Raw genomic sequence first — 16,926 nt, forward strand, 5'->3', positions numbered from 1 at the left:
TTTGTAATTTACAGGAAATTCCTATCTTTATATAAGGTAATAAAACAAATAGAAAGATCTTTTTAATTTTAGGTAATCTGAAGTTATAAGAAAATACGCCATATATGACTTTAAATCTTTTGAATTAAATAAAAAAAATTAAAGACTTAGCCTCCCTGGATGAGGAACAGGTATCTTAAATCCTAAAAACCGTGACTTTTATTTCTAATGCCGGATGCTTTACGAAGGAACAGTCACTACCTGTTTAGGTCTTAGTTTTGTTGCGACGCAACAATCGAGAATCGCGAACCCGAGCTTTCCGATCACGAAGAGAATACCATATCTCTAGGCTACTGGTTATACTAAGTTAAAGATGGTAGTATATTGAACAGACGCTGACACAAAAACCAGTGACTGTAACATAGCCCGGGCATCAGAAAGCAGGGGAGAGCGTGGGCGATAAAAAAAACCGACAGGGATCTGCACAGTAAAACGGCAGAGGGTAGATGCTAGAAGGCGCTCGTGGAATGTAGCAAGAGCATCTAGCAATAGATAGGAATGAGTGCATACGTCTGATGTGCCTATGTGTCACCGGACAAGGGGAAAATAGCTAGCAATTGCCCTGGGGCAAAAATATTTATAAGATTCTGAGATGTACCTTGCAAAAACAAAAACGAAATGCAATAACCAATAAAATTGAGATTCGTTGTAATCAATTTTAAAAAAAATAAGAGGGCACGGGACGTAGAAAGTCTAGTGTTATACCCGTTCTGCAAACCAACTTTGCAACAATTAATTTCAGGACTGGAGATATTTTTTCCCGGAATTCAGGAGTTAAAGCCCCTGCCGCAACAAAATTTACTATAGTAAAATAAGAAGCACATGTTCTTTCGCCAAGCGCTCTGTATGTTGAAGTGAAAGTTGCAGGTCTTTCTTATGAGATATTAGGAACCCAGTCCATGCCAGTTACGGAACCCTCGCTTCTCAATGGATTTTGAATGCTGCGAAAAAGCTCTTAATCTGTATCTGGTAACGTCTCATATGAGTGAACTAATTTTGCAAGGGACGAAAACCTATGAACAATAAATAAATCAAATGCATATAACAAACTCTCATAAACAACAGAGGATATATATGCAGAGACGTACTTTCAATGAATTTATTCCAAAACGTTAAAACATTAAAAAAGACGCCATCCCGAGAAAGACGTTCGTGCTCTGCCATTACTGCTTACAACACCACCTCTCCATTTTCATGCATACGAATATATACATGATCTCCGACGTTCCCCTCTACAATAATAAGACCAGCTCCTTCATCCCAGGATCCAGTGTCGCTATCTGCAAATGTCGATCCAGCAATTTGTCCGTTGACGACAATCTCTACAGGGACCCATTCATGGTTTTGAACTGCAACGGTCCATGCAAAGACATAAACTCCTGATCTCGGTAAGATAAATATATCATCATCCTTATGATAACCTTGACCTTTGTTGACCTTCACTGTGTCAAAGATTAAAGTGTGATGTTGACGTAGACCAGAAGCTGTATTTGTTGACATGTAGGCATGGAAAGCTATGTTCTCTGTTGCAGAATCAGGAGTTGGTGGAACTAATGAAATAAAACAAATTACATGTACAAATTGAGTGTAAAACTTGAATTCTGAAATACAGAAGATGAGAATGGTAATTATATAGACACAATGATTATTTTTTAATGAAAATGAAATCCTAGTATGTTTCCATTTTTAAATTCAACAGACAATTATACAAGCATTCATATTGATACTGAAAGTCTACTTATCAAATCAAAACCCTGAATAGAATATTCCAAAATTCAGCCTACCTATTCTTTTTCTTGGCTCTTTGGTCACGTTGGTGGCAAACAGTTGATCTATAACGTAATTCCTTTTTCGATTTTTTATTAGTTCCGTTCGTAGGCCATTCATGCTAACATTACCACTTTTCGAGAGATTTGTTGTTTGTGGACGTATTTGCACATCCTTCCGATTTTTCTGAATAGCATTGATAGTTCTTTCAAGATTCTCCAACTTAACGACAAGTCAGTGTTTCGTCTGTCGTTGTCTTTCACCAGTGTCTTTAGCACATGATTTTCTACAAGGAGTTTATCATTGATTTTCATGTACTTCTGTAAATGCCTCTCCAGAAATGATAGGCGGGCTGCCATTGTCGTCTGCCAATCATCGTTTTCAGAGTTGGGCACATGACTTGCAGAAAAATGAAAAGTTAATGTTATTAAAAACAGAAACCTAGTGGCATTCATTTTGTCGTTCTCTGCTTCTCCTTGCGTAATACTAAGTATTGTATTAGTCTTGACTGATAGGATAAGGTGACTTCTACATAGTGAAAACACATTATTTTTAATGAAACTAATATCAATCATGTGACAAGCGCTTCAGTTTAGAAAGAAATCGATCACAAACCGTGTCCAGATGAACAAATAGAAACGCTATCATGCGGAAAAATATTAGTAAAAAAACAATCACCTGCAGATGGATCTGAATCTCTACAAAGTCATGGGTCCAGTGTCAGCTTGTTGCCGTGGACAACGAGTTGACACAGGAGTCCTGACGTTGTGAGGATGGTGTTTCAATGGCTAAGATGATTAGACCAAGAGAATGTTTTGGTAATACATGTAATTGTTTGTGCTTTAAATCTTCTTTGGGGTTGCAATAGAAAGAGAAAAAAGGAATAATATTACAAGTACACTGTAATATAGATGCCCTCCTCCAAACAAATGAGTACAGGCTGTTAACTTGTGCTCAAAAGCCCTAATTGTAAATAAACAAAGTAAATATTATTCCCAGGAGAATAACTTAAAAAGAAGTAACATTCTTCTACTATTTATTCTTTGACATAATTGAGACCTAAAAGATGTCATTTCAGGTTTTCTGGAAAGCCAAACTTGTGAAATTATGATTAACAATTTATAAATCAAGTTTTACAGGTGTACATGTTAAGAATTACAGAGTTGGAAATTTGGACCTGTTGGCCTTCCATATATATATGAGCAGAATTTAATGTGCATTGAAATCTTTATGCTGGGCTTTCATGTAGTATAAGAACTCTACGCGCTTATCATTCTTTTGATGCCTTGCTTACTAAGAGGGATGCTGATCATATGTTCTCAGTAATGCAATGACACTCTCATGATTTCAGACTTTGGAAGGATTATTTCTTCTATAAATGGATAAGCAATAGTATTTGGGATTTGGCTGGCTGGTAGATGGGCCTTATCTTAACCTTTTATTTAAATATAGATAAATGCAATACTACGTCATGCACATGCTCAGTTTTTATACATATATTGCTGTTGCTTTTTCCCAATTTCAATATCGTTTCTAGCTGACACTTTAATTAATTTTAATTAAAAACAATTGTTCGCTATTTGAGTCATATACATTTTTATTTAACCTTTTACTTCAGCGACCAGGCGACTTCCATTTGTAGGGTACAGAATCTATTCAGTTAAAGAAATCTTATTTTTCTTTCAGAACCATATGTTTGGGACATTTAAATGTGATTTTCGAATACATGCAACCTGAAATGTATAAAAATAGAGTTAAATGAAGATTATGAGCCATATTTTATTTTAAAGTTACAGAATTATGAGAAATACCTCTGAGCACTTTGGTACAAACTTAAAAATGCAATCCAATTGATAACAAAAATTAAAAGTCGGAAAAAATCAAGAATTTTTACAATTATACTCTGATTTAGAATTTTAAAAAATAAGGTTTCAGATATTTTAAGAAGACTTGAATTTTCATTCCAAACATCAATAATGATGTTAAGGTCAGTCAATTGATATCGGTATGTTCTCTTTACGCAGGTATATTAAGGCAGTACCCAGATTTTTTTCGTAAAATGTAACATTGATAAATCGGAAAGTCATAGATAAAACATTTACTATTATTATCCATTGTATAGACGTCATTGAGTCTTAGGCTAAAAGAAGCACTCCACTACGACGTCATCACTTGACGTCTATAAATAGAAAAATTGCCTTAACAAAAAAGTGAAAAGTTCAACACTACCCCGGTGATAATTTATTTCTTTTTGTGAAAATACATCAATGGGCCATGAAAAGTGCTGCAAGAATCCTACTCTTCCGACACAGAAAAACTTATTCCAAAATTTCGCATGAAACCTTGCCAAAATTTTAACATTTTGTACATACGATCAAGGAATTGTCATCAATTCATGTTAACCACACGATTCTAGCAGCACTTTCCAAGTACTATAGAATAAAGCTTTCGATACAAACAAAAAATATGTTTCAAAGTATGCGGGGTAGTGTTGAACTTTTGCATCTTTAATTTGTTGTTCGAACGACAGAGGAAAGGCTGATCGGGATTTCATGACACTGCCTGTATTCATTATAAGAAAACATGATACGTATAAATCAACGTACCTGATTCTTAATCTTTAATTCCTTATGAATCACACATGACATTCACTGTATATGCTTTAAATCTCCCATTTCATATATTTGTTTACATGAATTCTCGTCACGTTTAATTTTCACTCGGCAAATATTTGATCAATAGTTATGACGTCATGGGTTTGGTATTTAACTCCCGTGAAAAATACTAAGCTATTTATACCTCCCAAATAAGACAAGATTTAGTCTATATTGTTTCTTTAGAATGATCCTGTTCACTTCTTGGACCTGAAATTAAACTTTAAATATAGATATTATGAAATCATTTTCTCTAAAATTCACGTCATACAGCTTACTATGACGTCATACTGTATAGGCAATAGGAGATCTGAGTGCATGCAGCCTTAACATACCCGTGTATTGACCATACTTTTTTTAAACTTTTAATGAAATGTGGCAAATTTGATATCGTCTTTTTTTTTAATAGCATTTACTTTTTAAATCTAAAATGCAAATTTTAAGAAGACTTGATATTCATAGAAATTACTATCATCCTCATCATGTTAAGGTTAGACAATCGACTTGCGTTCTCTTAATTGATCATAATTTTATTTTTATTTTTCAATGAAATATTGCAAATTTGGCATTGTTTTTCTTGTAAAAGAATGTTCCTTCTAAATCTTAAAAGATATATTAATTTCCAGACAATTTGAAAGTGGTGGGTCTATATTGTTAAAAAGGAGAAACACGTGATTGGAGGATTATTTCAGGTTATAAATTACTATTCACATAATTATAATTTTGACTTTGAAGTGTTCTCTCATTTATTAAAATATAGGTAATCAGATATCACAAAATTCATCTCAAAGAATGTTACCTTTAAGCATGGCAAAGTCCAACATTAAAGTAATAATCTAGTTTAGTGTGAATCCCAAGATGCAATATTTATGCAATTTTGATCTGATAGGACTTGCAGTTACTTGGGAATGGACTTCAAAAACTTCAAACAAGTCACTTATCCAGTAAATGTAATTCAAATCTAGCATTTAAAGCAAGTTTGAGAGTGTTTATCCCTTGATGCATCATCCATGCAAGTTTGGTTCAGATAAGCACTATAGTTTCTTCGTAATGGACCTGCGCCAAAAACTATAACCGGGTTTCTTACTGGAAAATGTAGGTCAAATCCAGCATCCGGAACAAGTCTGGTAGTGTGCATCTTTAGATGTAACTTTCACGCAAGTTTGGTTAAGGTACGGCAAATAATTACTTTAGAATGAACCTGCTCCAAAAACTTTAACCTGGTCCCTCATCTGGAGAACAGGACATTTATGTTAGTTTAAGAATTGTTGTAAAAATGTGTTTTATAAATAAAATTAATTTCATTACAATGTGTATCGGTAACGATCCTCCCATAAAACTGATGTCCAAATAACTGTAATTCACATCCATTCTCAATGACCGTGTAGTGTAGGGCGGCGCCGCGAGGATTCCATTTCAATTGAAAGCAAGTTTTTTGACTTGCCTAGATGGCCGAGCGGTCTAGCGCGCTATCTGTTCCTGTACTAGGAGACAGATTCCGTATGTCGAGAGGTCAACCCCGGGCTGGGGCAGAAGTGGGTATCCTTAAAAAGTTAATTTCTTTGCGCTTTCTATATTAATTTTTCTTCAAATAGGGCAGTTATGTTAGTTTAAGAATTGTTGTAAATATGTACTTTTTAAATAAAATTAATTTCAATATAATGTGTATCGGTAACGATCTTCTAATGAAACTAATGTCCAAATAACTTTAATTCACTTCCTATCTCAATGACAGTGTAGTGTAGGGCGGCGCTTTCAGAAGAAAATTCAGGCTTCTATAACCCCCCCCCCCCCCCCTTAAAAAGAGATCCCAGACAAGAGATATTTTGTTTTGTTTCTTTCTTTTTTTTAATTTATTTTTTATCTTTTTTTTCAGCTTATTCTTCAATTTCTTTTTCTTTTTTTTTTTTGGGGGGGGGGGGCAATTTTATTGTGCCTTTATATGGTCTATAATTGTAACATCTCGGCGGAAAACTCAGATTCATCTAATACTAGAGGCTTTTATGCAACCCCCCCCCAACCCCCACCCTCCAAGAAAAAGCTTACACAGGTCAGATCAAATTAATTGTTTGTATGCTTTTTTGTTTCAGAAGTTTTATTGCGGCATTTTATGATCGATAGTTTGACAATTTCAGGATGTATCGTGTCGACATATGCATGAAAGTAACTGTTGCTAATTGATAATACGTCGTCGATATATCTAAATGTGTAAAGCCACAGAAAGTGTTTTCTGCTTCTCAAGTATAAGATTTTGATTTAATTCGGCTTCGTATGAAAACAAAAAATATGTCTGCTATAATAACGGGGATTCTGATAACAAACGGCCCCCACCATTTTCCAGAGAGAGAGAGAGAGAGATACAATATATATTATTTCACATATAAATTAAATCTAGCCGTTCGTTTAAAATACTTTCTGCCCTGTTGTTTTATTTAAATGATGATTATTATGTTCCGGAATTTATTCTTTTTTGAAGCAGTTTTGAGGAGCAGATTCGATTGCATCTTTCTGTTATTTTCGCACAAATGACCCGAAGAGCTTAGTAAAGAAATCATCCTCTCTAGCCGCCACTACACTTATAACAGGGAACAGATGAACAAGATTTGCTGAAGAAAGACTGTATTATAGGCGCAAATAATACAGATCGCTGTAATATAATTTTTACGTAGTGAAACTTTTGGCACAGAACTTCGTTTTCCCGTAAACGGAAGGAAGCCCCCTCCCCTCCTTATCTGCTGAAAATGTGCATTTCTTAAACATGGCGCTCTTCCTTGTAGTAGATAGCAAGCTCACAAAGAAATCAACTTCTCTCCGTCCTTATATTTTCCTTATTAAAGCAATTCCAACATCCACCAACATTTATCAAGGTACAGGACTTGCATACGAAGTAAAGTTTTTGACTGATAGCAAGTCATTATATTCTCCATATAAACTAATACCTGTTTTCAGGAATGGAATAATTAATTTTTTGAAAAATAATTGACGTGTTTATTCCTGCTTGAATATAGAACAACTTTGCTAAAATTAAGTCACAATTAAAACCTGAGGCCATCTTAAAAATAATGTTTGCTTGCCCTCTCCCGACTCAGGATAAAGTTATTGGGTCGGTAGGGAGGTGGAAAAATCTTCTTTCCAGAAAACTTCATCATATTTGTTGACGGGATGAGGAATAAAACGAAAAGAAAATATCGTGCCCTGGAATGTTAAAAAAAAGTTTTGAGTCGGGCCATTTTTAGTCAGTCGATCGGGAGAGGGCAACCAAACAATTTTTTAAAGATGGCCTGACCTACATGTGTATTTGTTTCAGCTATGCAGATAAAAATGCATAACCAGAAGTGAATTCGGAATTTACAATGTGGTTGGGGTCCATATTTTTAATGAATAAATAATTATCAGTTTTTAAAAATTTAGAGACCAGTCATGGGATCGAGTGTGATTTCTGCTACTTTCTCCATAAGGCACGCGTTTCGTGCACCCCTCTTTCTGGAGTGACATACTTCTTTTATATTCTAAAGAAATGACATCTGAAGCATTGTCACAACTATACACGTTTAAATAAAACCCGATTTCGCCTTATCTAAGTTTTCCGTGAAATACATCATCAGAAACAATGATCAAAATGAACGATCCTCTCACATTAATTATGGAGAGAGCTAAAATGCGTTTCGACCCTGGCATGAGACAATTCGTGCAAAAATGCAGTATTGAAACAATCCTCTTTTTTGAGAGAGAATGAGAATTACATGTGCGCACTAAGTATACCATGCATGGCCAAATATGTACTGCAAAACATAATAGGTCAATTTGGCATACATGTATGTGGTGCAGAATTGAAAGTGCATAAGAATAGTCCAGTGTATAATGCACTTGTCGCAAATCTGTAGAGAAGGGTGCAGCGGGTTGTACAAACAGCCTTGAATGGTGTTAATCCCACTACATGTCTACTTCCTGCTGGCTAAGCGAGATCATGCTTTTCGGCATAATTCAGAATAAACTTCACTTTGCTGTGGTTGCAAGGTAGAAGGAGGAAAATAACCCGAAAGCACGCTAACTCCAAGAAGTTTCTAATAAAATTGTACAGTTGTGGTTTGATTGGTCGATTAAATGACACATTAAAATAGCTTAAATAGAGTAAATAGCCACATGCTGAATATCACATCAGTTTCAAGTTTATTTGAATCAACAGCATCATGGCCGTAGGAACCGGGGTGGGGGGGGGGGGGGCGTGCCCTCCCCCCTCCCCCCAATATTTTTGCCGATTTATAGAACACTATAGAAAACATCCCTACTATATGCTTGTGCCCCCCCTCCCCCTCAATAAAAATGTCTGCTGACCTTTTTTTGGCTTGTCAAGGAAATTTTGGTAGTTGATAGTGCCTCCAACTGAAAATGCTTCCTACGGGCCTGAGCACTTAATTAATTTTATCTACGACCTCATCAAAGTTATAGTTTGCTTTTACCTACCCTAGTATTATCTAAAAAAAAAAATTAGGATACAACACAATTTAGAGTCTAAATGATTTCAATTTTATGATAATTTTTCATCTTTTCCCAAAAAGGTTGTGTTGTCTTTAACTGATCGAAGGATTCAAAAAATTTCTTAATGTTGCAAAATTATTCCTTTCAGAGTATGAACTAGGTAAAAACTTTTTAAAAATCAGTTTGTTTTAAACTCTATTTTTAACAACTATTTTATAGAATTAAAAAAAACAACAGTTTATATTTTCCCCTCTAAAAATCTTTGGAGGAAGTGGTGAATACTGAACGCTTCCTGTTGCCAAGTACAAATAAACAATTATAATGCAGGTTACTTCTCTTTAATAGCGGTACATGTTAACATCCATGTAGATTATTTCAGGTACGTAGGAAGCAACTTTTTTTTAGGGGGTGGGGTGGGGGAGGAGGGTTCTTGACGAGCAGAATAGTACAAAACGGGGATATTTGACAAGTAATAACAAAACTTTTTTTTCATTTGATACAGTATAAACTTACAAAACTATACCGAGGAGGCACAACTGTAAATAGCTCTGTTAAATTATTATATGTACTGATAAATTATATTCCGGTGACCCTCCCCCCCCCCCCCCGGGGTTCCTTCAATCTTGTTTTTGATTTTTGGTACATGATGTTATTTAGTATACAAATGAATATATATTCTCCCCATATATATGTTTTAGAAGTTAAAAAAATGCTCCTTGAAAATGTAAACAAGGGCGAAGATTATGCATTTGCTACTTCATAAGATTTTCACCTTCAGTTTGCTAGTAACTAATCTTTACAAAAAAAATATTTTTTTGTTCAAAAATCCTAAAAAGTAGGCTTTAATAGTTCAAGTCACTCATGACTACATGACTACTCAATATGTTGTCTAGTCTATGCATCTACTTTATAAAGAAAGACTTTATTTAATGATGCATCTTCACGCTGCACATTTTTTTGCAAAATTCGGCAAACATTTATGACGTCAACTTTAGCGCTCGTTCTCTCGATAACGTCACAATGCACATAAGGGTGGTCATCACATATATATATATATATATATATATATATATATATATATATATATATATATATATATATATATATATATATATATATATATCAACCCTTTTTAACTTAAATTGCATGGTTAAAATTGTGCAAAATTATTGAGCATATCATTTTTAATCACGATACTTTTTTTTGATATTTAAGATAATGTTACTTGTATTTTGTTATGCCAACTTTTTAATGATGTCTCATTTGTCAAAGAAAGAAGAATACTTTGCAGATCTGCACTTTTATGCAGAATATCGTTTGCTGACTCTTATACAAAACACACTTATTATGGAAAGATATAAATGCTTTCAGGGAATTTATGAGCATTTAATTAGCAGGAAAAAAATTTGAATGCTTCAAATGACTTTTATTTTACAAAAAACACGAAACGTGTATCAAAAGAGGCGCCACCCCGAGAAAGATGTTCGTGATCTGCCAGTGCTGCTTATCACACCAAGGCCGGTTTCATGAACACGAATATAGACATGATCTCCTGCGTTTCCTTCCACAACAATGAGACCAGTGCCTGCATCAAATCCCGTACCATCACCATCTGCAAATGTCGATCCAGCTATTTGTCCATTGGCGACTATCTCTACAGTGACCCAAGCATTGTCTATAACTGCAACGGTCCATGTAAAGACATAAACTCCTGATATCGGTAAGATAAATATACCATCTTCTTTGTGATAACCATGACCTTTGTTGACCATGACTATGTCAAAAACTAATGTGTGATGTTGGCGAAGTCCTGAAGCTGTGTTTGTAGACATGTAGGCATGGAAAGCTATGTTCTCTGTGGTAGAATCAGGGGTTCGTGAAACTAAATAAATGAAACAAAATATAATTTTGAGTTTAAAACTTTAAAAATTGCTAAGTTGATACACAAGGTAAGAATGAACATTATATGAAACAAAATTATTTTTTTATTTTGAAATATTACAATCCATAAATGTTTTGATTTTTTAAATTCAACAGAAAATTATACAAGCATTCAGATTCATATAGAAAGTCTATTGATCAAATCAAACCATCGATTAAGATATTCCGAAATTCAGTTTACAATAAGCCTACCTATCCTTTTTCTTGACTTTTCTGTGGCAAACTGTTGATCTATCCCGTAATTCCTTGTTCGATCTTTAATAAGTTCTGTTCGTAGGTCATTCTGACTACCATTAACACTTTTTGAGAGATTTGTTGTCTGGGGACGTATTTGGACATCCTTCCGATTGTTCTGAATATCACTGATAGTTCTTTCGAGATTCTCAACCTTTAACGACAACTCAATGTTCCGTCTGTTGTTGTCTTCCACTAGTTTCTTTAGAGCCTGATTTTCCTCGAAGAGTTTATCATTGATTTTCATGTACTGCTGTAGATTCCTCTCCAGAATAGATAGGCGGGATTCCATTGTCGTCTGCCAATCACTGTTTTCAGAGTTGGTCACTTGACTTGCAGAAAAATGGAAAGTGAATGTTATTTAAAAAAAGAAACCTAGTGGCGTCCATTTTGTCGTTTTCGTCTTCTTCTTACGTAACCTTATGTGTTGTATAAGTATTGAGAAGACTGATAAGATAAGAGGACTTCTATTGTAGTGAAGACACACTGTCCTTCCAAATCTAAGACCTTGCATGTAACAAATATTTACAATTTTTATCGCAGAGCATATACGAGGATTGATCCAAAAGTTCGTGGAATTTTCTTGTATTTCATTTATTTATTAATGGAAATGAATGAAAATTACAAGTAAAAATGTATACCCTTGTTGAATTTTCTGATTAAAAATATTTTTAAAAAAATCATGATATTAACGCTTTGGCAATTGCCATAGATACGGATGTTTGAAAATTCGGGGGAGACATATACTCGTTCATTATCGTTTCTATTCTTAATGCTAACTGTGAGTAAAAACATGCTTAGTGTCATATGAAACGAAAATTATGTCAAAGATATGATTGCTTGAACTCTTATACATTCTTTGTGTAAAAGATTAATCATTTTTACTAGAAATATAGTACTAGTAATTTCTATTGATGATTTGATGTTCGTCATAATAATGTTAGACAAGGTCGGAATTCGGTCAGATAATAAGTTTTTGAAAATCTCCTGAACACTAATGATACAGGCAGGAAAAAGTGTAGTAAGCAACTATATACTTACATTTAACAATGATAGATCTCGTATCTGTACAATGGTGTTTTTATTTGTTAAAATAATCATATGCTAAAAATTTTCATCACCTGTGGAAATATGTTATAATGAACATGTCAACATTATCATAAAAGTGTTTAATAACTATTTCACATGTACTTTGATATTAAAAAAGGGGAGATTTAGAATTAATTCAATGAGAAAACAAGAGTGAGACAAGGTTGTAACATGTCTGATTTTAATTTCTGATAGCGTTGAACTTGAATATTTAGGAGGTCTGTACAGAATGGAGAAACCAAGACGCGGTGGATTTTTAACGGCAACGAAAAGGCACCGACAAAAGAAAAAAACAAAACATTAATGAAAGAAGCAGAAAGAATGGGATTCAGAGTTAATTTTGGGAAAACAGAAGTGATGAAAATAAATTCTACAGACGAGGAGAATATATACAATAAATGAGAGAATTAAATACGGTAGTAGAAGTAGACTCATTTACAGACTTAAGAGGAATACTGGGAAACACTAAATACAAACTCTCAGAAGCCTGAAACACAGTTACTATACTTAACAGTAAGAAAAATGGATCAGCAATAATATTAAAAGAAAAACTAAATTAAACTATTCAAAACGCTTGTAATATTGGCGTTTTATATGGAAGAGAAGATAACAAGATGAAATGAAAGAATGTATCTTTAAAAGAAATGTACTTACATGCTATTTCAAAAATTACTTTAAAAGGAATAAAGGCCAGATACACACATTCCAGAACAAATGCTCAAAGAGCATAATAAAGATAAAATGGGAAGATCGAGTGAGAATTCGAAGTAAAGATCTGTTACAGAGAACAAATATGAAACAAATAGGTGAGGAGGAAAGCAGAATTATTGTTGATTGATAGTTGTTTATATCCCATCCAAGAAGTTTTCACTTATATAGCGACGTCACCATATACCGGTGAAGGGGTTCAAATTTAGACCTATACTCGGCACTTAGGACCATTGAGCAGTGAGGCTTCTTTATCGTGCCAACGCCTACCGTGACAGGAATCGCGGTTTTTAAGGTTTCATTCGAAAGACACGTGACTTTCACTTCTAATATCGGACGCTTGGCAAAGGAACAGTCACTAACTATGTTAGATCTTAGATCAGCCGAGACGCGGCGAACGAGAATTGAACCCGGGCCTCCCGATCACGAAGCAAGCGCCCTACCACTAGGTTACCGTGACCGGTGGAAGTAAGAAGAAGATGGTAGTATATTGAACAGACACTGATGAGACAAGAACCAGTGACTGTAACATCGTACTAACATGGGCATCAGAAGGAAGAGGTAAACGATCAAAAACAACATGCCTCCGCACATTAAAACGGCAGAGAGTAGATGCTGGATGGCGCTCGTGGAATGTAGCAAGAGCATCTAGCAGCAGCTTATAGGGATAAGTGAATACGTCTGTGGTGCTTATGTGTCACCAGGCACGGGAAAAATAGCTAACTATTGCCCTGGGGCAGAAATATGTATAAGATTCTGAGGTGTCAATGCAAAAACAAAAAAGTAACCACCCATAGAATTGATGATGAAAATGAATAAATTAAATATAATCAACTTTAAAAAAAGGGAGGACACAGGAAGTGAAAAAGCTATCGTTATACCTGTTCTGCAAACCAACTTTGAAACACCTAATTTCAGGACCTGAGATATTTTTGCTCGGAAGTCATGATTTCAAGCCCATGCGGCAACATACTTTACTTTTAGTCAATTTTAAAAAAAAAAAATAGGAAGCAACTGTTCCTTTGCCAAGCGCTCTGCGTGTTGAAGTGAAAGTTACAGGCCCTCCGGATAAGATCTTAAGAACCAAGTCCTTGCTAATTAAATAACCGTCGCTGCTCAATGAACCCTGAATGCTAAGTAAAAGCTCTTCATCCGTATCTGTTGACGTTTCATATGAGTGAAATAATTTTGCAAAGGACGAAAAACTATGAACGATAAATAAATCAAATGCATATAATGAACTATCATAATCAACAGACATGTTATATCAACATGAGTTTATTCCAAAACGATAAAACATTAAAAGAGACGCCATCCCGAGAAAGACGTTCGTGCTCTGCCATTGCTGCTTACCACGCCATTTCCGTTTTCATGCATACGAAGGTAAACATGATCTCCGACTTTCCCTTCTACAATTATGAAACCAGCTCCTTCAGCCCAGGATGTACCATCGCCATCTGCAAATGTCGATCCAGCAATTTGTCCGTTGACGACAATCTCTACAGAGGCCCAACCGCTGGTTTGAACTGCAACGGTCCATGCAAAGACATAAACTCCGGATCTTGGCAAGATAAATATACCATCGTCCTTGTGATATCCTTGACCTTTGTTGACCTTGACTGTGTCAAAAATTAATGTATGATGTTGACGAAGACCAGAAGCTGTATCTGTAGACAGGTAGGCATGGAAAGCTATGTTCTCAGTTGCAGAATCGGGGGTTGGTGGAACTAGGTAAATAAAAAAAAAACAATTTTGAGAGTAAAACTTAAGTTCTTGTTATTTGAACAAAAGGTAAGAATGAACATTATATCAAACACAATGATTATTTATGTAAAAAAAAAAACATCTAAATAATTATGTTTTAGAAAACGTGTTTTCATTTTGAAGTCCAACAGACAATTATACAAGCATTCATATTGATATAGAAAGTCAACTGATCAAATCAAGTCTCTAAAAAGAATATTCCGTAATTCGGCCTACCTATTCTTTTTCTTGGCTCTTTGGTCACATTGGTGGTAAACTGTTGATCTATTCCGTTATTCCTTGTTCGATTTATATTGAGTTCTGTTTGTAGACCATTCTGGTTATTATTAACACTTTTCGGGAGATCTGTTGTCTGGGGACGTATTTGGACATTCTTCCGGTTGTTCTGAATACCACTGATAGTTCTTTCAAGACTTTTCATCTTTAAAGAGAACTCAGTGTATTTCCTGTTATTGTCTCCAACCAGTTTCTTTAGAGCCTGATTTTCCTCCAGAAGTTGATCATTGATTTTCATGTACTGCTGCAGATTCCTCTCCAAAATAGATAGGCGGGCTTCCATTGTCGTCTGCCAATCATCGTTTTCAGAGCTGGTCACATGACTTGCAGAAAAATGAACAGTTAATGTTATTAAAAACAGAAACATAGTGACATCCATTTTATCGTTCTCGCTTTCTTCTTAAATCCTTTGTATTGTATTAGTCTGGAGATGACTGATAAGATAAAAGGACTTCTACTGTAGTGATTACACTGTCCTACCAAATTTAAGACCATACACGTAACAAAGAGCTTAAGTTTAGAAAGAAATCGAAACGAAACCAAATCCAGATAAACCGAAAGAAACATTACCAAGCGAAAAAAAGATTAATGATATCCAAACTTTCTTGTGATACAAATCAAAATCAAACTTTTACTGAATTATTGATAATTGTACTGTTATTTTTATGTCCCCGTAATAGAGGATTCGGGGCATATAGTTTTAGCTCTGTCCGTCCGTCTGTCTGTTTATCTGTTTGAAAACTTTAACCTTGCCCTTTACTTTTGATTGGTTGGGGCTACATGTATGGCTTCCATATTTCATATGTGTATTCCTTGTGCACGACAAGTCCTTTCTTAGGGTACCAACATATTTGACCTCCAGACCTTGACCCCGGAGTTTGACCACTTTTGCAAATTTCTCCAAACTTTAACCTTTGCTATAACTTTCGAACAATTGGTGCTAGGGCTTTCATACTTAACATGTATATTCCCTGTGACAAGGCCTTTCCTTGTGTATGAACAATTTTGACCCTCTGACCTTGACCTTTGAGTTTGACCTACTGTTGAAAAACTTTAACCTTGGCCATAACTTTGGAAGGCTAGGGCTATCATATTTCACAGGTGTATTCCTTGAGACAAGACCTTCCTTCGGGTACCATTTATTATGACCCTTTCACTTTGACCTTGGAGTTTGATCTACTTTTGAAAAACTTTAGCCTTGGCCATAAGTTTTGAATAGTTGGTGCTAGGGTTTTCATATTTCACTTGTGTATTCCTTGTGACAAGACCTTCCCTTGGGTACCAACAGTTTTGACCTTTTTTCCTTGACCTTTGAGTTTGACCTAATTTTGAAAAACTTTAACCTTGGCCATAACTTTTGAGCAGTTGGCGCTAGGGCTTTGATATTTCACAGATATTCCTTATGACAAGTCCTTTCTTTGGGTATAAAACATTTTTGATCCCTTGACCTTGACCTTGGAGTTTGACTTGCATTTGAGAAAATTTAGCCTTCGTCATGAGCTGCCATATCAGTGCTTCACTAACACATCTTGTTATAGAGCATATACTTAAAAAAGATACGTGTATCTGTACAATGGTGCATTGTATTCTTGTTAAAATACATCATATACTATAAATTTAATCACTAGAAGAAAGAAGTTACAACACAGTGGTCTGGTTTACCGATTTCTGCGATGCAGTTCTCAATGCCTTGGGTAGACTCACCGCCACACCCCACCCTGACAGTTTCACCTAAAGTCAAAATCATGTTGTTTTTTATGGAGTCTACCTCTTTCTCCCTCTTCCCAACTTCTCTTCTCATTCTTTCATCCTTGTACTTTTTTATTCTTAACTTCCTTTCTTCCTTTAGCTTCTCTTCTAGCTCTGACTCTCCTCCTCCAGGGATGGGCACGATTACTGAAAAATGTAAAAGGAATTTTGTGTAATCGATTATTAATCGATTACACTCATTTTTGTCCTGTAATCGATTGTAATC

The 16,926-nt window shown here is 35.1% G+C and overlaps 2 protein-coding genes and 1 pseudogene across 2 annotated transcripts; all 3 read right to left on the reverse strand.

Annotated features, from left to right (window-relative positions):
* Positions 1-1,159: 1,159 nt before the first annotated feature.
* On the reverse strand, positions 1,160-1,926 carry LOC133189308 (complement C1q tumor necrosis factor-related protein 7-like; annotated as a pseudogene).
* Positions 1,927-10,386: 8,460 nt separating this feature from the next.
* LOC133189309 (caprin-2-like) lies at positions 10,387-11,406 on the reverse strand. The gene is made up of 2 exons (XM_061324703.1): positions 11,073-11,406; positions 10,387-10,821 (listed from the first exon to the last, which is right to left on the reverse strand). Exons 1-2 carry the CDS (start codon positions 11,404-11,406, stop codon positions 10,394-10,396), a joined length of 762 nt encoding a protein of 253 aa, XP_061180687.1. The 3' UTR covers positions 10,387-10,393.
* A 2,804-nt stretch (positions 11,407-14,210) lies between these two features.
* LOC133189310 (uncharacterized) lies at positions 14,211-15,330 on the reverse strand. Its single transcript, XM_061324704.1, has 2 exons — positions 14,892-15,330; positions 14,211-14,638 (listed from the first exon to the last, which is right to left on the reverse strand). Exons 1-2 carry the CDS (start codon positions 15,328-15,330, stop codon positions 14,211-14,213), a joined length of 867 nt encoding a protein of 288 aa, XP_061180688.1.
* Between the last annotated feature and the right edge of the window lie 1,596 nt (positions 15,331-16,926).

This window comes from Saccostrea echinata, unplaced genomic scaffold (assembly GCF_033153115.1).
Source record: "Saccostrea echinata isolate AGI-Se365-2 ecotype Australia unplaced genomic scaffold, CSIRO_AGI_Sech_v1 ptg000017l, whole genome shotgun sequence".
Taxonomy (NCBI): Eukaryota; Metazoa; Mollusca; class Bivalvia; order Ostreida; family Ostreidae; genus Saccostrea; species Saccostrea echinata.

Coding starts and splice junctions, on each gene's coding strand:
- LOC133189310 (XM_061324704.1), bottom strand. CDS start 15,330: ATGGATGTCACTATGTTTCTGTTTTTAATAACATTAACTGTTCATTTT. Junction 14,639..14,891: donor AGAGCCAAGAAAAAGAATAG/GTAGGCCGAATT, acceptor TTATTTACCTAG/TTCCACCAACCCCCGATTCT.
- LOC133189309 (XM_061324703.1), bottom strand. CDS start 11,406: ATGGAATCCCGCCTATCTATTCTGGAGAGGAATCTACAGCAGTACATG. Junction 10,822..11,072: donor AAAGTCAAGAAAAAGGATAG/GTAGGCTTATTG, acceptor TCATTTATTTAG/TTTCACGAACCCCTGATTCT.